This window comes from Myxine glutinosa, chromosome 7, assembly GCF_964187855.1.
Source record: "Myxine glutinosa chromosome 7, kmMyxGlut1.1, whole genome shotgun sequence".
NCBI lineage: Eukaryota > Metazoa > Chordata > Myxini > Myxiniformes > Myxinidae > Myxine > Myxine glutinosa.
In genome coordinates, this window is record NC_136267.1 from 170715399 (window position 1) to 170743047 (window position 27649).

Below are 27649 nucleotides of genomic sequence, written 5' to 3' on the forward strand. Positions count from 1 at the left end.
GTCACTTAAAGGAAGGCATGGAGACGGTCCATGCCTTCGCACGCCGCCAGCTTCAGCAGGCGGGTGCCAAGATGAAGCGTAGGTACGACCACCGGAGCCAGGGGAGTCAGTATTCTCCGGGGATGAAGATTTGGTTCTTCAATCTCCGGAGGCGGAAGGGCAGGTGTCCCAAACTCACCTCACCCTGGCAAGGCCCGAGGGTCGTCCTGGCGCAAATTTGTGACATGGTCATTAAGATCAGGATGGGGGCCACGAGCCCTCCCTCGGATCGTCCATGCCGACTGGATAAGACCCTACACCGGCGAGCAGGCCCCCTCATGGATCGCCTCAGCTTTGGAGGCCGAGGCAGGACCCAGAACCTCCAATGACGGGGGCTCATAGTGCAGAGGATTGGGGGGTGATAGTGTTGGGGAATGGTGCCTGGTGTGAAGGGATGGTGGTTTTACCATTCCTCACATTGGGGCACATGAGCAGTAGATTATGGGGTGGCAGTGTAAACTAGCCGAAGGCGAGCTAGGATAATGATAGGGATTTAGTAAATGACCGTAGCGGACATGAGAGTTAAGTAGTGACTTTTGTACAGGTAGAGGGGACGTAGAGAGGTTAGATGGATAATAATGACGAGAGAGTGCTTAGTGTAAGGGAAGACGGGAAAGCACGAGTATTAGGGGGAGAAGTAGTTTGTTGGATGATGCTGTGTGTGTGTCGTAGTGTGGAGAAATTGTGTGTGAGGATGAGCTTGAGAATGAGGCGCAAATGAGGCATTGGTTGGAAATAACCAGAGGTGGTGTATTGAGGACGAATGGAGTGTGTTAAAGTGAATTGACTTGCATGGTGTGCAAGTGGGGAACAGGTGTGTGAGCACAAGAGGTGTGCAAGACAACCTGGTGTGTGTGAGAATATTTGGTGTGGAATGCTTGGTGCGGGATAGAAGGTGTGGAATGCATGGTGCGAAGGAGTGATTGGGGGAAGATGGACCCTGTCGTGAAAATGTATCAAAGTTGAACCCAGGTGTGATGCTCACTTAAACCACTGGGAGGCGTCTATAAGACCTCGGACGTCCGCGACTCCGGGCCACTCCTGCAACATTATTCTATGACATGTAGACTCGGATGGTACGTACCCGCTGATATTCTAGGCTTGCTTGCATTGACTAATATTATCGATCCTTCCTATATGATGCCAAGATCCTGATATATATTGCATGATTGTATTCTACAACACTTAATAACAATCAGTCTCGCCGTCCACTCGAGGACAAGAGGCGATTATGGCGGGACACAGGATGATCCAGGTGCCGCAATTCTCCGCCGACCCACAGCAGCGGATTCGGGCTCGGAGCTGACGCATTGGCTAAAGTCCCTGGACAATCAGTTCAAAGCCCAGGACGCCGCTGTCACTGATGAAACAAAATTACAGGTACTGCAGACTAAAGTACACCATACCGTCTACAGGGGAATCGAACAGTGTACGACATTCAATGCAGCGGTGACAGAACTAAAACGGATTTATATTAAGAAGCGAAGCGTGGTTTATTCCCGGCATCTGCTCGCAAAGCGGACTCAACAGCCCACTGAGACGCTAGACCACTTCGCACAAGAGCTGCGACGTCTGCTCGCTGATAGTGCCCCGGAAGTACGTACACACGAGCATGTACAAGATGACCTTGTACGCAATTCTTTTGTCTCAGCAATCAGCTCTTCTACCGTTAGACAGAGGCTTCTTGAAGTTGGACTTGACGTTCACGGAAGCTTTACTGCTGGCTCACGTCTACACTTCAGCTTGTGAACAATCTAACGCTTACGATCATACGCGTGTCACCGCGGGGATTTCTCGTCAAGCCCGACCGGAGAGAGCTACCGCCGAGGACACGGGAGCCGACACGGCATCACTGCCGGAACCCCTGGCCTCTCCCGAGGAGGACCCTGATTCCGGCTTGGCGGCAGCCGTGGCTGCGGGACCAAAGCCCGGACGAAACGCTACGTGTTACTTCTGCGGGAATCGACAACATCCCCGGACGGTGTGCCCGGCTCAGGAAGCGATACGTCATCTGTGTTCGACAAAAGGGCATTTTGCAAAAGTTTGCCGAAAAGCTGCGCGGGGCAAACGAACTCGCGCGCCAATGAATGTGCTTATCGCCGGGCCAAGAGGCCGAGCACAGAGCGGGGCGCCTCACCCGCCTTTTAAGAGCGGCGTACCTCCTCGTGGGCCCCTGGCTGTGTGCTCGACCTTGGTGAGATTCATCGGGCCGCCAAAACAAAAGGCGCAAATACGACCGAACGCGGAGCGACTGTCCTTGGCTAATATCCGAACGTCTCATGATGGCTTTGAGACTCCTCGCGCGACTCTAGCGCCATCCGAAGGCTGCTCGTACGAACTACAAGCCCCTGTTTTGGCACGGGGAACTGCAGTTGGCTTCGACACTTCTCACGTGACACAAGAGTGCCATCCGAAGGCTGCTCGTACGAACTACAAGCTCCTGTTTTGGCACGGAAAACTGCAGATGGCTTTCAAACTATGCGCTTGACACGAGCGCCCTCCGGAGGCTGCTCGAACAAACGGAGAAATGTAGCTGGCGTTGGATCTACACGCGAGGCACGGTCGTTTCGCTCTGATGGCTCGGCATCTGCCGGACCGCCTGGCCTGGCTCAGGCCATCATCCCACTTATGATCGAGGGAATTTTTGCACGGGCTCTAATCGACACAGGGTCCACAGATAGTTATATCGATCATCGACTGGTGCAAAAACATGGATGGCCGATCCTCGCGACATGCCGTCGGATCTTTATGGCCTCCCAAGGGCTTAGGCTCAGCACGAAAGGGGAATGTCGATTGAAGCTTGTGATAAAGGGACGAATGTTTCCAGATGTACATCTCATGGTCTTTCCTGCTTGATGTGCTGATATCTTGTTAGGACATGATTTTCGTAAGCGACATGGACGTTTGGAAATGGGATTTGGTGGTACTGATACGCTTGCTGTTTGTGCACTCGCAGGGATGGAAATTGAGCCTCTATCGCTGTTCCCCAATATGACCACGGACTGCACACCTGCAGCGGTAAAATCTCGGCGCTACTCACGAGCTGACGCGCAATTCATTGCGGAAGAAACAGCCCAGCTCTTAAAGGAAGGTATCATAGAACCTAGCCGGTCGCCGTGGCGGGCACAGGTCTTAGTGGTGCGAAGTGAAGCGCATTGCAAACGCATAGTAATCGACTATTCGCAGACGATTAATCGATTTACACAGCTGGACGCCTACCCCCTTCCGGGGATGGATGCCCTGGTTCGACAGGTTGCCCAGTACTCAGTCTATAGCACTCTCGATCTACGTAGTGTGTATCATCAGATCCCCATCTCCGGGGCCGACCGCATCTATACCGCCTTTGAATCGGGTCAAAGGTTATACCAGTTCACCCGACTACCTTTTGGGGTGACGAACGGGGTTGCCTGTTTTCAGAGGGCTATGGATGACCTCATCGCTAAGGAGAACTTGACCGATGTCTTTGTATATCTGGACAATCTTACGGTTTGCGGGCATGACCAGGGGCATCATGATGCGAATCTGAAGCGCTTCCTTGAGGTCGCGCAGAGGTATCGCCTAACCATGAATGAGGCTAAGTGTCGTTACTCCATGCGCACGATAGATCTTCTGGGGTGCACTGTGACCCACGGCTCTGTTGCTCTTGATAAGGAGCGTCTGCGACCTTTGCTCGATATAGCCCCGCCCTGCGATCGAGCTTCGCTGAAGCGTGCTCTCGGGCTGTTCGCCCATTATTCGAAGTGGGTGCAAAATTTCTCCGCGAAACTCCACCCACTTGTGGCCTGTGACGCGTTCCCCATGGGCCCAGCCGCCTTGGCTGCCTTTCGGGGCCTAAAGTCCGACATCGCTGGCGCCGCTGTGGCGACGATCGACGAGAGCAAATCTTTCGTCTTAGAAAGTGATGCCTCGGATCATGCGATAGCGGCGACTCTCTCCCAAGGGGGGCGCCTTGTGGCTTTCTTTCGCACTCTCACCTCTGCTGAGCGGAGGCATTCGTCTGTCAAAAAGGAAGCGTACGCGATCGTCGAGTCGATTCGGCGATGGCATCCGTACTTGCTCGGACGATGCTTCCAAATCATCACGGACCAACAGAGCGTTGCGTTTATGTACGACACCTTACATGCTCAACGCATTAAGAATGAGAAAATCACTCGCTGGCGTATCGAACTCGCCGACTTCTGCTACACCATCAAATATCGCCTGGGGAAGGATAACCTGGTCGCCGACGCCTTATCGAGGCCGGCTACGTGTGCGGGTCTCATAACTTTGGAGGGAATGCGCGCTTTGCACGACACTATGTATCATCCTGGGGTGACGCGTTTCACTCATTTTGTGCGTCGTGGTAATCTGCCATACTCGGTTGAGGACGTCCGCCGGGTCTGTCGTGACTGCGCTGTATGTGCGGAACTCAAACCGCGTTTTTACAACCCTCCCATGGGGACGCTGGTCAGGGCTACTAGACCGTGGGAGAGATTGGCGATGGATTTCAAAGGGCCGCTGCCGGTGTCGAGTAACTCTCGTTATCTGCTCACTATCGTTGATGAGTACTCGCGATTCCCTTTCGCTTTCACGTGCGTAGATATGACAGCCGCCACAGTCATACGGTGCCTGCAGAATTTGTTTTCTATGTTTGGGTATCTGGCCTACGTGCATACAGATCGGGGTGCGGTGTTCCTGTCCCAGGAAGTGAGGAGCTTCTTGCTCCAAAATAATGTCGCTTCAAGTTATACCACTCCGTACAGACCACAGGCGAATGGGCAGGTCGAATGCTTCAATGGGATTATATGGAGGGCCGTCATGCTAAGCCTCAGGACCCTCGGCCAGGGCCTAGATAAATGGGCTTGGTCACTATCTGCGGCGCTGAACTCGATCAGGGCTCTACTATGTACGGCCACCAACCAGACTCCTCACAAAAGGCTGTTCCACCACCCTAGAAGCTCGGGTAGTATCCGGTCTTTACCCAGTTGGCTCGCTGAGCCGGGGCCAGCCTATCTCAAACGTGCGGTTCGCACGAGCAAGTACGATCCCTTAGTGGATAAGGTGCAGGTACTCCAGGCTAATCCCGAGCATGCTCGCGTGATGACGGGAGATGGACGTGAGTCCACAGTCTCCATACGCCATCTCGCCCCTTGTGGGGTCATCGACCCTTATGGGGATATCGACGAACCGATTTACGAGTCTATGGACTCTGCCGAAGCTCCGCCTATGGAACATCTGCCGTCCCTCCCGTCGCCAGATACACCCCTGCCTGAAGGCACTGAGGTGCCCCCTCCGACGCCTGCGTCCAGCGGCTACTCCAATGCAGGGGACTCCAGGCTTGGGGATGTCGTACCCGGTAGTTTCCGGACCCGTGCTGGCAGGGCAATTCGCCGCCCTGACCGCTACGGATGGACCGACTGACATGGATTGACATCACGAATCAATTAATGCTGACACACGCTCGATTCCTGCCTAGCGGCAGTGTAGTTCTAACGGCGGGGAGAATGTAGTGAAAATGTATCAAGGTGTGAACCCAGGTGTGATGGACGTCCGCGACTCCGGGCCACTCCTGCGACATTATTATTTGACATGTAGACTCGGATGGTACGTACCCGCTGATATTCTAGGCTTGCTTGCATTGACTAATATTATCGATCCTTCCGAATATGATGCCAAGATCCTGATATATACTGAAACGCAAAAGAAACTTACCACCTTTGAAACCTTTAAATATCAACAATAACACTGCGTGTAGTAAATGTGTGAACTTATTTGTGGACAATAGTGTCCTCACTGTCAGACAAAACGGTCACGGATGGTCACTTGAACCTTCAATGGTCACTTCATAGCACAGCTGTTGAACAGCCGTTTTGACTGTCAGTGATTAGCCAAGGGGTACGGGATGATTTTAATGAGCTGCACGTGATGTCTTGATATTGGCTTTTAAAAGGCCAGTGCAAAATGGGAATTTCAATCAACATGCCACAATTGTCAAGGGATCAACGGCAGCGTGCCCTGGGCATGCTGCAAGGCGGACTGAGCTACCGTGAGGTGGCACGTCGCCTTGGCTGTTCACACCAGACGATATCGGCCCTGGTGGACAGAGACACCCTCCACAACTCTTCAGATGACAGACCTCGATCAGGGAGGCCAAGAGTCACCACTGCAAGGCAGGACAGGCAGATGGTCCGAGGTCACCTGTGGGATCAATTCCGTCCAGCATCGCACACTGCGGCAGAAACTCCGGGGCGTGCAAACCCACGGATCTCCAATGATACTGCACGAAGACGACTGCATGACTATGGTCTGACTGCCAGAAGACCATACAACTTACCACTTGTTTGAAATGTAATAAAATTGTAACAGTTCAAAATAAAACAAACCAACAATTGCTAATTGAAACATTGGCATTTTATTGATGACATGTCAAGTTTTTGACCAAGATACACCATCTCATCAGTTTGTTCTACAGTACAGAACAGCACAGGGTGCAATGTCAGTCCCCTTTCAATAGCGTGTGTGGCCACCATTGTTTTGGATACAGGCAGTGCATCGTCGGTGTATACTGCCTACCAGTCTTTGGATGGATTGCTGCTGGATTCTGTCCCACTCAGTCCTCAATGTCTGAAGCAGCTCTGCCCGTGTCCTGGCCCTGCCAACTACGCGTCTCCCAAGCTCATCCCACAGGTGCTCTATGGGATTCAGGTCAGGGGAGAGTGCAGGCCACTGCATGGTGTTGATGTTCTCGCCTTGGAGAAATGCAGTGGTAAAGCGAGCAGCATGGGGACGAGCGTTGTCATGCTGAAAGGTTCTCAGTTCTGGGTGGTCTAGCAGGAATGGCAGCAGATGAGGTCGCAGGATGTTATCCACATACCGCTGGGCGTTAAGATTCCCATCCACAACCACCAGTGGCGTCCTGTACCGGCCTGATATGGCGGCCCACACCATCACACTTGGGCCACCCCACCTGTTGGCTTGACGCACGCAACAATCGGCATATCGCTCGCCAGTTCTTCTCCAGACACGCTCACGCCCATCAGGACTGTCCACACAGAACCTTGACTCATCGCTGAAAGCGACCTCATTCCACTGCGCCAAGGTCCACCGCTGATGCTGCTGGCACCATCTCTGTCGATTGCGGCAATGGGCAGCCGTCATCACGGGGCCTCTGTATGGTCTTCTGGCAGTCAGACCATAGTCATGCAGTCGTCTTAGTGCAGTATCATTGGAGATCCGTGGGTTTGCATACCCTGGAGTTTCTGCCGCAGTGCGGGATGCTGGACGGAATCGATCCCGCAGGTGACTTCAGACCATCTGCCTGTCCTGCCTTGCAGTGGTGACTCTTGGCCTCCCTGATCGAGGTCTGTCATCTGCAGAGTTGTGGAGGGTGTCTGTTCACCAGGGCCGATATCGTCTGGTGTGAACAGCCAAGGCGACGTGCCACCTCATGGTAGCTCAGTCCGCTTTGCAGCATGCCCAGGGCACGCTGCCGTTGATCCCTTGACAATCGTGGCATGTTGATTGAAATGCCCATTTTGCAGTGGCCTTTTTAAAGCCAATATCAAGACATCACGTGCAGCTCAATAAAATCATCCCGTACCCCTTGGCTAATCACTGAGTCAAAACGGCTGTTCAACAGCTGTGCTATGAAGTGACCATTGAAGGTTCAAGTGACCATCCGTGACCGTTTTGTCTGACAGTGAGGACACTATTGTCCACAAATAAGTTCACACATTTACTACACGCAGTGTTATTGTTGATATTTAAAGGTTTCTAAGGTGGTAAGTTCTTTTGCGTTTCAGTATATATTGCATGATTGTATTCTACAGGATGATGCCAGAGATCTGATTGTTATTAAACCTACCTCTGGGACAAAGTTGTGGACTTGATTGATTCCTACAACACACACCTTCACGAATACCCGGGGTGGGTAGTTTAAAGTCAGGTAGAGGGTTTAGGTAAATTGTTGGATATTGACACATGTGGTGCAGGTAGTGGCAAAGAAGTGCTTGGATGGGTGCATGAGTCTGTGGAATGGCTGGGCGTGTGGGCTTTGTTGGTGCGTATTGTTACGTGCTCCTCCCCAAACCCCGGTCACGGTGTACCTCCGAGCCCCGAGAGGAGTCATGGCAGAAAGATGTGTTATTCTGTATGTCAAAGAACAATGGTGAAACCACACCATTTGTTACCAACAAACAAGTATTGTATTAAGGTCACACAAGAATAACAGTACAATAACAATATTAATCAATTGTACAACCAATATATCATTCCTATGACGGTACGACCAGTTTCGTACAATATAACTCACTGTGCTCCAAGTGAGCATAAATAACATTCCCAATGTCTCTATCCCGGCATCAAGCCAAAGTCGATGTTGAAGCGATCGTCAGAACGATGTTGTGTCGAGACCAGAATCCCGTTCGGTTGACAGTCACACTGCCAAAGATAGGCAAAGGTACCCTCAAGAGGCGACTGGGAAATCACACCTTCGGGTATGGAAGTTCGACGGCTCACAAACGGCGAACCGCAAATTCCCACTCAAAATCCACGTTACACACGAACCAGATTAACGTGTGGATGGTTGTGAAAATGTTTGAAGCGAGGTGAAGAACCTGGAGCGATGCGAAATCGGGAAATCCACGTTACACACATACACCAGATTAACGTCTGGATGGTTGCGAAAATGGTTGAAGCGAGGTGAAGAACCTGGAGCGATGCGAAATCAAGCGCGAGGTAAAATGGCCAACAGTCCGTTCTCAAGACGTAACGGCACTCGAATGATTCTCTTCGGAATCAACCGCAAAACCTGTCACGCAGGTTTATCTGTCACAGCGATAACAACTCTGTCGCAGGAATCCCTTTCCCAGGAAACCCCAAAGTTCGCTAGTGACCTCCGTTCGCCAGCGTTTGCTCCAGACCTCCAAACAGCTCGGCTCCTTCTGCCTCGACCTCACTCACTCCCCCTCTTTCTCCGCTTCCTCCTCCTCGTCTTCTTCGTCCGGTTCCCGATCCAATTTCCGGTTTCTTTTCAAAAACATTAACTTTTTTTACCTTTTGAAAACAGTAATCTCTATTTCACCTAAATGATAACAATAATAGTACATGCAACCAAAGATGTTTACCGTGGATGAGAACCACAACAACGGAAGTGACGAACCCGTAACACTTCCCCCCCCCCCCCCCCCCCCCCCTCAAGAAAGAAAGTTGGAACATAGTGAAAACTTTCTTTGCATGCAAAAACTCTTTTAACAAACAAAATTAAAACTCACCCCCAAATGATCAATTCACGTGAGCAACAATAATTAATTAATATTTCCCAAAATAAAGCAACAAAACTTCCAAACAACCTACAGGAATTTTCAAAGTTAGGTCACTCTGGATAAAGCATCAGCAACGACATTGTCCCTGCCCTTTACATGCTCAATTTCCAAGTTGAACTCCTGCAAAGCCAAACTCCATCTCATCAACCTCTGATTTTTATTTTTCATTTTTTGAATGAAGGTTAAGGGGTTGTGATCAGTGAAGACTTTTATAGGAAAGGTAGTAGTTCCTAGATACACCTCATAATGCTGAAGTGCTAGCAGGAGAGCAAGGGTCTCTTTTTCCACGGTGGCATAATTTGCCTGGTGTTTATTAAACTTTTTGGAATAGTAGCACACCGGGTGATCCACTCCATCCTCATCTTCCTGTAATAGAACTGCCCCAGCCCCCACATCACTTGCATCAATGGCCAACTTGAAAGGTTCTTGAAAATCCGGGGCTGCTAGGACAGGAGAGCTCATTAATATTGCTTTGACGTGGGCAAAGGCAGCCTGGCATTTGTCATTCCAAACAAACTTGGTCTCTCTCTTCAGCAAATTCGTTAAAGGGGCTACCACATCAGAAAAAATTCTGCAGAACCGCCAGTACCAACCAGCCATACCCAAGAATCTCATAAGCTCCTTCTTCCCTTTTGGAACTTGGAAGTGATCAATGGCTTCTATCTTGGCTGTCACCGGTTACACCTGACCCTGACCTACTACATGGCCAAGAAACACCACCTGTGCTTTTACAAACTCTCTTAGATAAGTTCATGGTCAACCCTGCCTCGGTCAGTTTCTTGAAAAATGCATGAATTTGTTTAATATGATCTTCCATGGTCATGGTGTGGATGATGACATCATCCAGATAAGCCTCCACCCCCTCAAGGTCTGCAATAAGCTTATTAATCAGCCGTTGAATTGTAGCAGGCCCGTTTTTCAATCCAAAGGGAAGAACCTTGTACTGATACAACCCATTTGGTGTGACTAAAGCCGAGATTTCCTTGGCTCTATCAGTAAGAGGCATCTGCCAATACCCTTTCAGCAAGTCAAATTTAGTTACAAATTTAGCTTGGCCTATTCTATCAATACAGTCATCAATCCTCGGGATGGGATATGAGTCGGTCTTGGTCACTGCATTAACCCGTTTTAAATCCGTACAACAGCGAAAACTGCCATCGGGTTTTGGAACCAACACACATGGTGAGCTCCATTCACTGCTGCTTGGTTCGATGATGTCATTCTCCCACATATACTGAACCTCCTTCCGAAGATACTCCATCTTCACAGGGTTCATCCGATAGGGGTGTTGCTTCACAGGAGTGGCTTCCCCCACCTCAATATCACGATATACCAAGTCAGTACGACCAGGTACATCTGTGAACAAATGTGCAAACTCAAAAATTAGGCTGGATAGTTGTCCTTGTTGTTCCCTCGTCAATGACCTAATTTCTCATCGAAATGACAACACTTCCGTGTACGTCAATCTGGGACAAGCCTGGTCATCAAAAGTTATCAAACTTCACACCAGACTCAACCTCTGGATTCTCTTGCACCCCGACGACAGGTGAGACAGGTGAAACAGGAACCATTTTCTCCACAGGCATCCTCTCATAATATTTCTTCAGTCAGTTGACATGACACAGCTGCCGCTTTTTCCGTCGGTCGGGAGTTGTCACCACGTAATGTTTCATTAACCCTCCTTTCGATTGCATAGGGACCGAAATATCTAGCCTGTAGTGGCTGACCTGGAACAGGAAGCAACACTAACACTCGGTCCTCAGGACTGAAATTTCTTATCTGAGATGTCTTCTCGTGTCTCACTTTCATTTTATCCTGTGTCACTTTCAAGTTTCTTCTCGCAACTTCACAAGCCTTTGCCAATCTGTGCCTAACCGTTGACACATACTCTACCACTGTTGACTGTGACTCCTCCTGTAGCCACTGTTCTTTCACCAATTTCAATGGTCCTCGCACTGCGTGTCCAAACACAAGCTCAAAAGGACTGAAGCCCAATGACTCCTGAACAGATTCCCTCGTAGCAAACAACATTAAGGGTATTCCTTCATCCCAATCCTTGTCACATTCAAAACAATACGTTCTAATCATATTCTTCAATGTCTGGTGAAACCTTTCCAAGGCCCCTTGGCTCTCGCAATGGTAAGTACTTGATCTTAGTTGTTCCACTCCCAACAGGTGTACCACTTGCTGAAAAAGTGTTGACATGAAATTGGAACCCTGATCAGACTGGATGACCTTAGGTAGGCCAACCAAAGTGAAAAATTTAATCAAGGCCTTCGCAATAACTGCCGCAGTAATTTTTCTAAGAGGCACTGCCTCTGGGAACCTTGTGGAAGCGCACATGGTGGTCAGCAAATACTGATATCCAGCCTTAGTTTTAGGTAAAGGGCCTACACAGTCAATAATGACTCGGCTGAATGGCTCTTCAAAAACTGGAATTGGTTTTAAAGGTGCGGATGGGCCTTTCTGATTAGGTTTTCCCACCAGCTGGCAAGAATGGCAAGATTTACAGAACTCCGCCACATCACATCGCAATCCTGGCCAGAAAAAATGTACCAATATTCTGTCACACGTCTTGTTCACTCCAAGGTGCCCGGCCAAAGGTGTCTCATGCGCCAAACTCAATATCTCCTTCCGGTACGGCGGTGGCACCACAATTTGGGAATGAACTTTCCACTCATCGTTTGCTGGCACCACCGGTGGTCTCCATTTTCTCATGAGTATTTCCCCTTTCATGAAGTAACCAACAGGTAACTTCATAGCCTCTTCCTCTGTAACGGCTTTATCAATCAAACTCCGGATCTCCGAATCTCCGTGTTGTTCATCAACAAGTCTCTTTCGGACCAGCACCGTTTGTTCAACCTCGTTCCCAGATGTCTCTGACGGACACTCCATTTCCTCTTTTGAATTTTCCTCCAATACCTCTAAGGAACCCAAATCCACATCGCCTTCCTTCTCCTTCTCTTCAGAGCGCTTCCTACCCACATAGCACGAGTCACTGCACAGGATAGAAAGATACCCGGAATCTCCTGCTCTAACTGTGCGGTGTTATTTTCCATATAGGCTATCAGCTAGGGGGGTCAACCGGTACCAAATTGAGGGAGTAAGGCTAATAATGATTTTTGACAAGGTTTTTACCTCTAGAATAAGAAAATATGTGATAGCAAATTCAACGATGTAGCTAAATGTGTGTTATCACCCATTTTCAAAATGGCCGCCACTTTACATACAAAATTTAACGTTGTTGTTGTTTTGTTTGCTTTTTTTCTGTAGGAAAATGTGTATACTTGCAATGTGTATACTTTTTCCATGTGTATACTTGCAAATCTACTGAATGCCAGTTATTTTCGTGCATATTTTGTGAATAAAGTTGTTGCTATGATGGCAGCCATTTTGTGAAATTGGGCGCCATATTGGATTCTATCTTCTTGGATTAAAGTTCAGATGATGTATTTCATACTTTAAGAGAGTTGTAAAGTCTTAAACATCTCAAAACGCAATGCTATTTGTTACAAATTCCTACAAGAATATGAAACATGGTGTTTTTAATAGAAAAACATGCATTTTGGTGGCCATTTTGAAAATGAGGTGATAACACCCATTTAGCTACATGGTTGAATTTGCTATCACATATTTTCATATTCTAGGGGTAAAGACCTATCCAAAAATCAATATTAGGCTTACTCCCTCATTTTGGTACCCATGGACCCTATTTTGGGGGTCTGGCTGATGGCCTAATACTGGGCTTTTCAACCAACATCGGATCACCAGAAACTCGACCACCGGCCAAATCATTCCCGATAATAAAAGATATTCCCTCTACAGGAAGAGTGGCTTGTAAACCTACGGTGCCCGGTCCTGACACCAAATCAAACTTTCAATGGATGACATGAAGAGGAGCTTTAACATAGCCACCGATCCCTTGTAACCGAACACTATCACCAGTTGCGGTACTCTTTGACAATGGCAAAATGCCTTCAAGCATCAAAGATTGATGTGCTCCTGTGTCCCTCAATACTCCAACAGGTCTCTGGTTCGTTAAGTCTCCATCCAGAGACACAAACCCCTCTGAAATAAAAGGTTTGTAACCCTCTTGAACAAGGTCGTTCTGTGATGCCGTAACTTTGGCATGGGAATCTTCACAAGGCACTGTCCTCCAAGGACGATTTCTCGCATTGACCAATGCATTCGGAGTTGCACTAGTTTGACTCCGCTCCTGATTTTTCCTTTTCAGGGCGTAACATTGGGACATCAAATGCCCAGGTTTCTTGCAAAAAGCGCAAGTCGGCCCGGAGGAAAAACTCGTGGTCTGCCTCGGGCCCCCTGGAAGATAGGTATGTCTTGGAACTGCAGTCTTCTGATCCCTAAAAGTCGCGGTATCAGATTTGTCCCCATAGTCCTCTCTAGGCCGCCTCCATGAAAATTTGTTCTCCGAACCTGATTTACCATAACTCCCCTGGCTAACTCCAGGCGGGAAGTTAGGTTTGTGGAACCCCATCCTGTGTGTCAAGGCATAGTCATCTGCCACGGTTGCTGCCTCATACAACTCTGGTACTTTCTTCTCATCCAGATGTACTTTAATGTCCACGTGGGCACACTGTTTGAATTCCTCCACCAAGATCAATTGTCGTAACAGGTTGAAGTCTTTCCCAATCTCCTTAGAGTCACACCACCTATCAAACATGGTTTCCTTCATTCTGGCAAACTCCACGTGGGTCTCACTCTCCCTCTTCCTGGCATTCATGAATTTCTGCCGGTAAGCTTCAGGGACCAATTCATAGGCTTTGAGAATGGCTTTCTTCACTATCTCATAATCTGCACATTGGTCAATCGGGAAAGCTGAAAATATATCTTGAGCTTTACCCACCAGAACACTTTGCACTAACTTAGTCCAGGAGCCCACAGGCCATTTAAGCCACTTTCTCAAAATGTAAAAAGAACTTGGCTACATCCTTTTCATTGAAGGGTGGCACCAACCTCACATGCCTACCAACATCCCAAGAGTTCTCACTAGTTGTCGAACTAGCCGGCATGAACTTCACTCCGTTCTCCCAGTAATTCCAGCTCCTTGAGTTTAAGTTCCCTCTGATACTCCATGTCACGTTCCTTTAACTCCCTTTCGGCTCTCCTTTTCTCTGCTCTTCTTTCCTCGAGTTCTCGTTCCTGTTCTGCTCTTTCCTTTGCTCTTCTTTCCTCGGCTTCCCATTCCAACTCTTTTAACCTTTCCGGGCTCTGCAGTTGCATCTCAATTTTCCGGGGCTCCACATTTCCTTTTTCCTCGGGTAACCAATCCAAGGCTACCTCTTCCCATGTTCCTTGTCCCACTAGAGACTCGACCACCAATGTCTGAATCTCTGCTTTCTTCATATTACTTCAGACCTCCAAGTTAAAATATTTGGCCAATATCATGAGTTCCGATCTTTTTAACGCCTGGAACTGTGCCTCATTAGGGGACACCGCAAACGTTTCTGCGTCAAACACCATGGTGACTATCATTTAGCACCTGTTAACCTTCACACACAAAATATTAAATTTTTTGAAAAATATGGGAATGTTAGAAAATTCCAAATTTGGGAATTTTGGGAATGTTAGGGAATTCTATCCCGGACGAGCCCCCCATTTCTGTAACGTGCTCCTCCCCAAACCCCAGTCACGGTGTACCTCCGAGCCCCGAGAGGAGTCACGGCAGAAAGATGTGTTATTCTGTATGTCAAAGATCAATGGTGAAACCACACCATTTGTTACCAACAAACAAGTATTGTATTAAAGGGCCACAGACAGAAAATCATGTTTGGTTTAATTAATAGATATTGCTTCACTTAACACTTAATCGTCCTTTTTTTTGAATAAATATCACTCGATTGGCCCCCGCCACCCAAAAAACGGCGATTTGATTGCTCATGTGACTGTCTACGTCATCGAGGGAATTTTTGTTGCTGCTGGTAGTTTTTAATAATGATTTTGACTATCAGAAGATTCTTGGTCAGGCAGTTATCATTGCGTGCTGAGAAACCTTTCCCTCGATTACATCACACAGGTGACATCATGAATGAACATCACGATTTTAGGGGCGGGACTCCACTACCAGCTAAAAACTACCAGCAGCAACAAAAATTCCCTCGATGACGTAGCCAGTCACATGAGCAATCAAATCGCCGCTTTTTGGGTGGCGGGGGCCAATCGAGTAATATTTATTCAAAAAAAAGGACAATTAAGTGTTAAGTGAAGCAATATCTATTAATTAAACCAAACATGGTTTTCTGTGTCTGTGGCCCTTTAAGGTCACACAAGAATAATGGTACAATAACAATATTAATCAATTGTACAACCAATATATCGTTCCTATGGTGGTACCATCAGTTTCGTACAATATAACTCACTGTGCTCCAAGTGAGCGAAAATAACATTCCCAATGTCTCTATCCCGGCATCAAGCCAAAGTCGATGTTGAAGCGATCGTCAGAACGATGTTGTATCAAGACCAGAATCCCGTTCGGTTGACAGTCACACTGCCAAAGATAGGCAAAGGTACCCTCAAGAGGCGACTGGGAAATCACACCTTCGGGTATGGACGTTCGACGGCTCACAAACGGCGAACCGCAAATTCCCACTCAAAATCCACGTTACACACACACCAGATTAACGTCTGGATGGTTGTGAAAATGGTTGAAGCGAGGTGAAGAACCTGGAGCGATGCGAAATCAAGCGCGAGGTAAAATGGCCAACAGTCCGTTCTCGAAACGTAACGGCACTCTCATGATTCTCTTCGGAATCAACCGCAAAACCTGTCACGCAGGTTTATGTCACAGCGATAACAACTCTGTCGCAGGAATCCCTTTCCCAGGAAACCCCAAAGTTCGCTAATGACCTCCGTACGCCAGCGTTTGCTCCAGACCTCCAAACAGCTCGGCTCCTTCTGCCCCAACCTCACTCGTTCCGCCCCTTTCTCCTCTTCTTCCTCCTCGTCTTCTTCGTCCGGTTCCCGATCCGGTTTCCGGTTTCTTTTCAAAAACATTACCTTTTTTACCTTTTGAAAACAGTAATCTCTATTTCACCTAAATGATAACAATAATAGTACATGCAGCCAAAAATGTTTACCGTGGATGAGAACCACAACAACGGAAGTGACGAATCCATAACAGTATGGTTATTGGAGCACTCCGCCACTGGTAGTTTGTCGGCCACGTGAGGCCGCAGGTAGGCTCCGGGAGCCAGTTAGAGTTACGAGTAGTGTTCAGTGGGGCCCGAGGATCCTAGGGAAGGACCTGGGTAGCCCAATGCCAGAGAGGGCATCAGGGGGTGAGAGAGCCAGAAGGGGCCTTCCCCAATTTAGGTAGTCGCAAGTAGCAAGGTAAGCTCGGGTGGTGACTTCAGTGGCGGAGGTGTGCAGGTAGTTGGACCTGCTGGTGGAGCCACACGACCCAGCCCCGAAATTGTGCAAAGGCACAGTGTGAAAAATTGGGGAGTGAGACCCAAATTTGGAAGGCACCAGGTGGTCAATGGGAATCAGGTTTTTAGAACCACATAGTTTAAAGATGCCGATTGGCAGGGTATGACCCCGGGTAGTTTAACTGAGTTAATGTAACTAGTGTAGTTAGGATTTGAGGAATTCCCTTCGCGCCATCCACATTCATTCACCAAGGTGACAAAGCTCCGCAACAGCACCAAGCGAACGATTTGAGTAAGTGAGACGCATCTCGACGTGAGAGTGACATTGTGGTTATTCCATCTCTTCCTTCCTGGGAGGGATTGGAAGACGAATTTGGTTTAGAGGGGGATATGGGAGACAGGACGTAGGGACGAATTTGTAAATACAGGGAAGGGCAAGGGTAGGGTAAGCTGACATGGGGGGTTATGAACGGTTAGGGACAAGCTTGCTCTGCTCGCTCTCCCGCGCCCCTCATGCGGCATTGCCTTGATTGATGTGTACCCTTGCGCCCTTTCCTTTGCTAACTGTGCTTTGTCTCTCCTCCCCACCCATGGACCCACTTTGGAGGAGTTGTGCAGCAACCTCAAACTGTGTGGTTGCACTTTGCTACACCTGTGCAGCTGCAACTTGTTAGACATGTGCAGCACCCCTGCTGCACATTGCTACACCTGTGCAGATGAACGGCACGGTACTTTGCTGCCGTACTCTTTATTATAACTTTGCTGCACATGCACAGACACTTTGCTGCACCACATTACACATGGACCACACGTTTTGTGGCGGTACACTTTGCTGAGCAGTCATTTGCTGCAAACTTACCTTTCATCTTCGGACCACGTATTTTGAGTGGCATCAATGTCACGCAGTTGGACCACATTAGGTTGGCCCTGCTGACAAATAAAAACGAACACTGGTTCTTGTACATTTTATTCTCGTGTGCCAGGAAAGAAGAACTAAGTTTTTATTGCACACAAAAGATGAAGCAAGAAGAAGATGCGGCCCAGCCGCAAATGGTGAACTTTTTGAACTGTGCATTGATGAATGTGTTTTGGTGTATTGCTGTGCTTTTTCTCCCCTCCAATCTTCTTTCCAAAAAAAAGAAAGAACAGGTCCTGGGTTAGAGAGATGTAAATAATTAGGTTCTGTGATTGTAAATAAGATGCTACCCACCAGCTTTATGTGTAGTTTGAGAATTAATTCTGCAATTCGGTTAATTATGGGTGCAGTTTTACAACACTAAATATGTCCCACCTACTGCATTGTGTAACAAACTAACAGACGCGAGTCTGTTAGTTAGTTCCACAACGCAGTAGGTGGGACATATTTAGTGTTGTAAAACTGTCACATACACGGGTTAGAGTAAATGTTAGGGGGGGAACCACATCCAAGTGTCACACATAATTAAAGGTAGTCCCAAGTCTTGCTCAAAACCGGTCATTCACACTTGTGTGGGTTTGACTCGGGGACGAGTCTGACGAGGGAGGGGGGCAGTGCTGCGGTTTTGAGATTTGTACAGTAAAGTTAATAAGGGTTAAAGGCTTGCCCCCCATAGATAATCACACGAGCAACACGTAGCCTCATTTGTAGTATAGTTATGTCTTAGTATATGTGAGAGTAGGCCCCTTCCAATGTTAATCCTGCGTTGTTGTAAAGACAGGAGGATAGGCCCTACTTCTACAGACCATTCCACGTCCATAGGCTCGATCCATTGCGGCTAAAAAGCCCTAGTTGTGCTGGGCGCAAGTTAACACGAGGTAGGCCTCGGCAGGTGGAGGAGGGTTGAGATTGGTGCGGCAGCAGTGGGGACGGTAAGAATGAGTCACCAATCAGGGCTCACAGCGTGTGGCTGCAGCACTGCGCCACAGGGCATGGTTGAAACATCGATCGGGCTAAGGGCGTGGCAATAAAACCGATCGCGCAAAGCCCCCACCTCAGTTATAAGGAGGGAGAGGCGCTCGTGAGTCGAGTTATGAGAAGGGAGAGGCGCTCGTCAGTACTCAGTTGAGTTGCGCGTGAGTTCAGTCATGAGCCCCCAGAGTTATGGGAGAGGTGCGCTGGAGTGACTTCTGAGTTCTGAGAAGGGAGACGCGCTTGAAGAGAATCATTCGCACTGTATGAACTTGGTTACGAGGAATACGTGGGCACAGCCAGGGCGTTGATAACTTACGCGGTTCACCGAAAGCGAGTGAACACGGCTGAATAACCGCCAGCCGCGCTAAGTCCGCCCTCTACTGTTCGCCCCGAGATTATTACCCGTTTTGTTTGAACGACACGATACGAGTTCCTGTCTTCGCCAACCTGCATCTTTGCGGGACGTGCCGGGGACCGAGGAGAGCCAGACGGGGCCGAGCCTGGACGACCACCGCGGCGCTGGTGAACATCATCCTGCCCATCTGCAATCCCCGTGTGAGTGTGTGTGAGACGGGCCCGTTTGTCCTGGGGTATTAAGCATAAGACTGTCTAAGTTGCCCTGTGTCTCTTCGTCCTGAGCTGTAAATACGTGCATAATAATTAAACCTATTTGTTCTTCCTTTTCTTCTGAATTCGATCGTCTTTGTGATTTCTCCATTGACTAAGCGTGGCACGGGTAAAACCGCTTGAATCGGGTTCCATTATCTATAACGGCGCGGATCACGTGTATGCAAACCGCTCGGCTTATCACAATCACACGTGGTTTGTGCGAGGCTTATTTCCTCGCTTCCAGGGCAGCGCTAGTACTTAGGTACGAGCGAATTTGGTCCCGAAACCCTATCCGGAAGGGACGTAATAGGTCTCGGGTTGCGCCAGGTCAGTAAAGACAAGGGGATTAATCCCCCCTTGATAAGGGGAGAAGGCCGGCGACAGATCCATAACAATGTATATATATGTATATGTATATGTATATATATTTTTTATATATATATATATATATATATATATAACAATATCCCTCTCTCCCTGCCAACCCCCCATGGGTTTGTATTTTCATATCTTATTTATATGCTTGAAAAAAAGAGGCTATCTTACCTGTGACCACAGTATGTCCATTAGCCTCTTCAGTTTCCATCTTTACGTTTCAACAAACTCTGGGAAAAAGAAATGGATAGGATTTCACAAAAATAGAATATACAATTTGTCCAAGTTTATTATTTCCATTCAACATGTTTACATAACCTGTCTAAAGATGAGAATTGCTGATATTCAATAGGATCTGAACACTTATTAAATAGACAATTGTGGTGCTGTGCACACACGACTCGATTGCCAGAGAGGTAGGCCACAACGCGTGGATACAAACAAGAGTCGTTATTACAAACTCGCATATCAGCACTGGGCGGGCTCGAGCTTAGAGCCCGCATGTATGTCCCGAGGCCACGCCTTGCCCCCGGGCGTGGCCGATCGGCCGAAAGGCGGAGCATGTATTTCAGTTCCCCGCCTGGACGCTCGCGCCACCCACTGGTGCGCGGAATTATTGACCCTTGTGCCCGCCACACAATAACAGTTTTAAAACCATGTCCTCGGCCAAATAAATTAGTATCAATTGCCCACTTCATGTTGTGATCAATGTGAAAACGTCTTTGGATCATTTATTGAAGAAAGTATAAAGGGATTTGCACATAAAGGGAAGCTTAGTTACTCACAATTTATAACTTCATCAATATGAATATTGCTTTCCTTGTAAAGCTTGTGCAAAAATGAGGGGAAACTTCATCCCATTTGGACCCCAATTCACATCTGATGCACATGGTCCTTCTTTTAGAGATTCCATCTTAAGGCAGAACTATTTTCCCAATAGCATACATCCAACTTGGCTGCCTTTTTACGGCTTAGCCTGTAGGGCAATTCCGTCTGGAATAGTGTTTGTCTGTCCATCCGGTGTATGTATGCATGTATGTATTTATGTATGCATGCATGCAGGGTTTGAAATAAGCCGTGGCTCAGGTGCCAAATGCAACCAAAAACTCCGTCGGGCCACCAAAACCTGGTCCTTGGTGGCCCTTGTGCCCACTTGTCAAAATTGTCGAGGTATTCAGTCATTACTTATGCAATCTCAACAAACTAATATTGGCAAGTGGACCACAGGTCATATGGCAAAGGTTGCAGCGACTTAATTTTATCTCCTCTCAAGGAGTGCCGAAGGTTTGGCGATGCAAATCATCTTCGTAAATTTGTACCGTGCAGTTCTGTTTCCAGCGATGGTGGGCGAATGTATTACAAATGATGTTTCAGAACCCTCAATTGTATCACAAGTAAGAGGACTGTTATTTTCACATTCACTTAGCCTACGTTGCTTTCGATTGTACTTGACTGCAAAAAATCTGGAGGAATTCCTGTTTTATCACCTGTATCCACCTTGGGAAGGTGTATGTGTATATATATATATATATATATATATATATATATATATATATATATATATATATATATATATATATATATATATATATATATATATTGTTGCAGAAACGGAGTACAGCGCTCCCCTTAGCGGGGGGGTGGGGGGGGGGGTAATCCCCCTTCTATTTGTACTGGCCGTCTCCGCACCTGAAGCTACCCCGCTCCCTTGTGGGGTGGGATTGCCCGAAGCGATTGGTCAAGGGATTCCCATACGCCTCCGGCAATCCCTCCACTCGGCAGGTGGGCAACTCCGTTCGAAACCACGGACAAGATGGTATTTTGCCGAGCGGTTTTAGCAGCCCGCGGTTCGAACCATTAACAAATACTAAACCTGATTCATATGCGTCGGCCAAATCGTGCCACAGGTATTCAATGGGGGAAATCACAAAGACGATCGGATGTGGAAGAAAAAGCCAAAGTAAGGAGGAACAGGAATTTATTAACCAATTATGTACAAATCAAAGAAACCAAGGGAGAAGGAAATAAACGAAAATAATTTACAGAAGAAGAAGACAGTGCAATTCTAGCTTATCTACAGGCTTAACTTAAAACCCAGACAACACAGACAAACAGACGACAGTCAGACTTACACGGGGATGATGACAGGAATGGCAGGAGGTTTGTTCATCTGGCGAGGTTCCGTTCCGACCCACGACTCTCTCTCTCTCTCTCTCTCTCTCTCTGTAACACTGGGATTCTCCTCTCCAGTACCTCGAACCCAGCTCCAGCCTCGAACCCAGCTCAGCAGCACGCACCAGCTTCTCGTACCAGCCCAGTAGCATGTACCTCTTTTCGCGATCGCCGCACGCATATCTCAAGCGGGGGCGTGACACGCCCTCGGCTGTTTGGGTACCGCCCCCGTGCTCTGTTTTGTGGCCTTATATGGCAATGCCACGGTCTTGTTACCTTATTTGGGTATGGAGCTGAACAGCCCCGCCCCCCGTGGCGAGCCACGGGCTTGTAGCCTTACTTGGGCATGGAGCTGAACAGCCCCGCCCCCATGGTGCGCCATGGGCTTTTGGTGGCCTTATATGGCAATGCCACGGTCTTGTTACCTTATTTGGGTATGGAGCTGACAGCCCCGCCCCCGTGGCGCGCCATGGGCTTGTCTCTTCTCGGCGACCCCGCCCTTTTTGTCCAAACAGAGCACGGAGCACATATTTACAATGGCGGCGAACGCCGCTTCCAAACCAGGGCCAGTTGAGAGGGTGCTTACCCCACGCTTGTCAAGCGGTTTTGCACAGAGGGAGAGTTTGGCTGGGAAATGCAATCCTTGAAGGGGACCTATCTTATTTCATTTGGTGCAATGCAATGTCAACTAGTGGAAAACAGAGCCTTAACTAATACACATAATAATGATATAACTATTTAGGGATCCTATTGTTCTCTACGTGTGTGCGATGGACTAACTAAAAGTACGACCTTTGACCTTTACCACAAATGGAGGTATTTACAAGAACTATTTACTAGAGGGTCATATTTACAACACAGGATTCTCAAATCTGCAACAATATATATATATATATATATATATATATATATATATATATATATATATATATATATATATATATACACATATATATATATATACACACTGTAACCTCGATATAACGAACTGCTCGGGAGACATTTTTAAAAGTTCGTTATTTTGAAGTGTTCGTAATACTGAATAACGTACGAATCACCATACTATCACACCTATTCATATGCAAAACAACAAACTCTTTGTATTGTTCATTCATGTACATTTTATTGTTCGATTGTACGAATAAAAAACCTAAAAAAGCATTGCTGTTGTGTCATTGTTTAAAAGTTCATGTATAAATAAAATGTTCAAGTACATGTAATATTCACCGAATGTTCAATTTACTGCGTGAATAAACTGGTAATCTTGGATTGTTTACTCTTGGAGGTGGCGTTTTCTTTGCGTACATAAGATAATAGCTGACAGAGCTGTTAAACTTTAATGCTGTCGACTGGTTGCCCTTCAAACCAGGAAAGTGCTGTTTCAAGTCCGGCAATTACATCAGATGTTGCTGGAACTTCTTGTGGTTCATTGGTGTCATCAGTCACTTTCGATGTCACACTGCAGTGTTGTTTCGCGAACGGAGGCGATAATTTCTTCATCGGTCATCGAACTGGTCACGGGAACGTCTTCATCGACGTCCACCCATAATCTTGCAAGATAATCCAAATCTTCACCATTAACTTCAGCAATGTGCTGTAAATCTCTGGCATTTTCCGATAAAAGGACATCGTCACTCTCATCAAATTCAGGATCGGTGTTTTCTTCATTGGCTGCGTCATCAACAGGATAAATGGCAGCACCGAGTGATTTCTTCCAGCACTTGTTGCGTTTACGCAAGACAAGATCTTGCGTTTACGAACGGAGAGACAAGATCTTGCGTTTACGGGACGGTGTAGCCATATTGATTTGCCTTACGTTAAACAATAGAATCTCATTAAATATGCGGGGGACAGGAAATTCGTTCGTTATATCCGGAAGTTCGTAATACTGGTGTTCGTTATAGCGGGGTTCCAGTGTGTATATATGTATGTATGTATGTATGTATGTATGTATGTATGGTATGTATGTATGTATGTATATATATCAGCTTGAGCATTCGTTCCATCTTACGGCATTTTTCTATTGTTACATGGTCCTCCCGGTAACTACCTGGTCTCGGTGACCCCCGGACCGTGGGAGGAACCCCGCCAGAAAGATATATGATTTATACGCTTTCGCAACACAATCAATATTAAAGACACAAACAATTCAAGTCAATAGGAAACCCCCACACCAAGGATCCGGATTAATGGATAATATATTCCCAATCAATCAACAATAATCAACCCTCAATCAACAACATTACTAAGATGTAGACTCATCAACAATAGCTCTAAGATGGCCATCTTATATATTCCTCCCTTGAGCCCCACTCACGACTCCCTCCATGGTCAATGTCTCTCACAATGTCTCTGTACTCCTGTAGTTCGATCTCCGCACGCGGGCGGTTGAACGGACCCTTCCTGACGTGCTTCCACCGTGCACGACCCGTACCGGGAACGGCTGCTGCCGCGGACACCTCCTCGGCAGCCCACCGAGGTCGGTGCTCGTGATCGCGGCTCCAGGGCTCGCAAAGCGCGCGAGGCCCAAGGCGCCTGCCGTACGCGTCCTTGTAGACGTTGAGGTAAACGGTGCCGGACGCTGGGTTCCGTGCAGGAACCCACGGCAATTTGACGCGTAACCGGTAATTACCCTGCGCCGGTAACTCCTCTCGCCAGACGGGCTTTTCAAACTCAGCGTTCCCAACGCTGATCAATATCGACACCGCTCGCGTCGGAGCTGGGCGAGGAAGCTGAAGATGGCCGCTTTCTCCCGGACCTAGTGTCTTTTTTCTTCTTCCGGTTCACCATCCCGTTTCCGGTCTCCTGTTATCAGGAGCGCCTCTAACCATTTAACCACAACAACCTTTAATAGAATAAACATTAATAAGCAATGACCTGAATAGTAATTCACCTAAATCCGGAATCCGGAACACTATGGCCATTTCAAATTTGAGGTTTGGGAGTGCAAGAGGTACGCACGCCGCCAACAACTTTGTGAACCTCATTTAATCACATTAAAATAATCAGAGGTTGACTGGCCATTGACATCCTGCGAGCCGTAAATCACTCGGTCCGGTCCCACATACAGTTACAAGCTCTCCGAGTTCGCCCCGCGCCTGTAACATGCTACGAGTCGAGCCCCATGTTAAGTGAGGAGAGGTCTTCCCCGTGCCATGGTTTCCAGACTGAGAAAATCTGTTACCAAAGCCAGCGTGGGCGGAGCCAAAGCGACAGTGTGTCAATGGACAGCCGTATTTTAACCAATAGCTCATTAGGATCCGATTGTTGGCCCCACCCCCGCCAATGCATTTTAAAAGAGACGCAGGGAAGCGGCTGCGTGTGCTCGTTTTGGCTTCAGACCTGTGCGCTGGTTCTGGCTTTGGTCTTGTCAGAGGTCTTGTTCAATTTCATCGCTTGTGAAAGGATGCATGAGTGGTGGTGCTTGTGTTGGCGGGGCGAGCTGGGGGTCGAGGCATTTGGACGGATGGAGCGAGCAAGCAAACCATATCACCGAAGCCAAGCCACGCTGCACGTATATTTTAGTTCTCACACAGTAGGAATTATCTTTTCTTAGCTTTCATAGTATAAAGATCATTCTGACTGAACTCAAAAGACCTCAAAGAAGAAGCCACCAACTGTTCTTTTCAGAGCAACAGCCCAACTCCTCTGAGGCAGCTACCGATTGATAACGCATTTTCATTGATAATGCACTCTTGCCACCGGCATCCAACCTCTTGCCACCGGCATCCAACCTCTTGCCACTCAAACTCAGGCAAGCATCCAACCTCTTGCCACCGGCATCCAACCTCTTGCCACCGGCATCCAACCTCTTGCCACCGGCATCCAACCTCTTGCCACCGGCATCCAACCTCTTGCCACCGGCATCCAACCTCTTGCCACCGGCATCCAACCTCTTGCCACCGGCATCCAACCTCTTGCCACCGGCATCCAACCTCTTGCCACCGGCATCCAACCTCTTGCCACCGGCATCCAACCTCTTGCCACCGGCATCCAACCTCTTGCCACCGGCATCCAACCTCTTGCCACCGGCATCCAACCTCTTGCCACCGGCATCCAACCTCTTGCCACCGGCATCCAACCTCTTGCCACCGGCATCCAACCTCTTGCCACCGGCATCCAACCTCTTGCCACCGGCATCCAACCTCTTGCCACCGGCATCCAACCTCTTGCCACCGGCATCCAACCTCTTGCCACCGGCATCCAACCTCTTGCCACCGGCATCCAACCTCTTGCCACCGGCATCCAACCTCTTGCCACCGCCATCCAACCTCTTGCCACCGCCATCCAACCTCTTGCCACCGCCATCCAACCTCTTGCCACCGCCATAGAACCCTCATAACGATAACCCTTTGGTACATTGCAACGTTCATAGTTCACTACACAACCACAAAACAATCTATATAAATTCACCCTCCCCAAAAATAATAACAAATACACATCCATATATTGTAGAAAGCAAAGTTCAATCAAAGAAGCAAGTTGGTATTAAGACAAGTAAATGAAAAATAAATCTTGTAAATCCATCCCGTTCCAAGAGGCCTTCAAAAGTTCAAGCCATACCTTCCTCTGATAGTGATACTGATAGCACTCATCGGGCACCTTCGATCACCTGTCTTTCTCTTTCAGCTTCTTTTATTCGACTCTTCCCTACTACGTGTCAGAATAGCAGTTCCCGGGACGTGACCTCAATAAAACCTCTAACCCTGATTTCAGAAACGTGAATAAATAACCAAAAACGCCGATATATTAATATGGGATCACAATCAGCATACGAGATAATACACCAACAGCACCCGCTAGCCGCTTCTTCCTCTTCTCTGTTAATCAGAAGTTTAAATTTTCTTGTTTATCGAGATTTACCAGTATTACTCACATATATCAGATGTATATATATTAAAACTTTATATAATTCGAAATTAATCGTCAATTTCGTTGAAGAAGCCGTGAAACAGTAAAGATGGGGGATCACAGCCGAGCTATACAGATATAAATAATACACCCCTATCCCAACAATATTGTCTGCACTCTTCTTTACATTCATTTCCCTTGAGTCGTGTTTTTCATGACATTTCTCGAATCTTTGCGGTTTTATTACTTCAATATGTTCAAATAACTTCTCAATGTTTTCAATTCTTTATTCATATTTACATGCACTCTATTGAAACCCGTTGAAAAGGAACGGCTGGCTTGGCAAGCGCTAGCTAGCTGCTTGGCAACTGAACACACCTGGGCTCTGATTTAATGTGCCGTTCTCTGCAGAGCGTTGGTGCTGCCGAAGCAGTCTTGGCATTAATGGTTAAATTGGGTGGTTTGCCATTGCTTTCCCAGCGTTGTTTGCCCGCTATCCCTTTAAAGTTTAAATGCTGAGGAGGAAGGAGGAAGTAATGAACGAACGGAGCAAGGAAGCAAGGAAGCAAGCAGCACGTACCATATTAAAGTCTTTGGTATGACTCAACCGGGATTCCAACCATCGAGCCCGTCTGCTGGCGTCAAAGATCCCACGACGTCGTTTGTGAAAAGGAGGCAAGTTATCGCCGGCACCATGAACAAATTCCTGCCCTGCCTTCCTGATTCGGAGTTGCAGACGATCCATCCATGATTGTAGCCTCGTAACTGTTTTGGAAGCATCAACGCTCCGCATAGGGCATGGCACATGATGATGATGATGATGATGATGATGATGATGATGATGATGATGATGATGATGATGATTGTGAACTCAGGACCTCTCCCATTTTTCCATACACGATGCAGTACTTCACTGTACTATCATTTCTCGAATGTTTAAAATCCCTTTTATTTTTTGTATACAGAAGCGGGGCTCGTGTAAGAGCATTGAACATGAAAACATGCACAGACACATAAAACAT

General features: G+C 47.7%; 1 protein-coding gene across 8 annotated transcripts in view; it reads right to left on the minus strand.

Annotated features, from left to right (window-relative positions):
• LOC137431830 (ikaros family zinc finger protein) overlaps positions 1-26601 on the minus strand; it is an 88813-nt gene extending 62212 nt beyond the window's left edge. For 5 of the 8 annotated variants that reach the window (XM_078782558.1, XM_068123572.2, XM_068123571.2 and 2 more), the window contains exons 1-2: positions 26340-26566; positions 19776-19834 (exon numbers count right to left, since the gene is read on the minus strand). In XM_078782558.1, the coding sequence (XP_078638684.1) occupies positions 19776-19815 (40 nt within the window). In that variant the 5' untranslated portion in view covers positions 19816-19834; positions 26340-26566. Of the gene's footprint in view, positions 1-19775; positions 19835-26339 lie in introns of all 8 variants that reach the window. The other 3 variants (XM_078782553.1, XM_078782555.1, XM_078782554.1) reach the window with 1 other exon arrangement.
• Positions 26602-27649: the final 1048 nt, after the last annotated feature.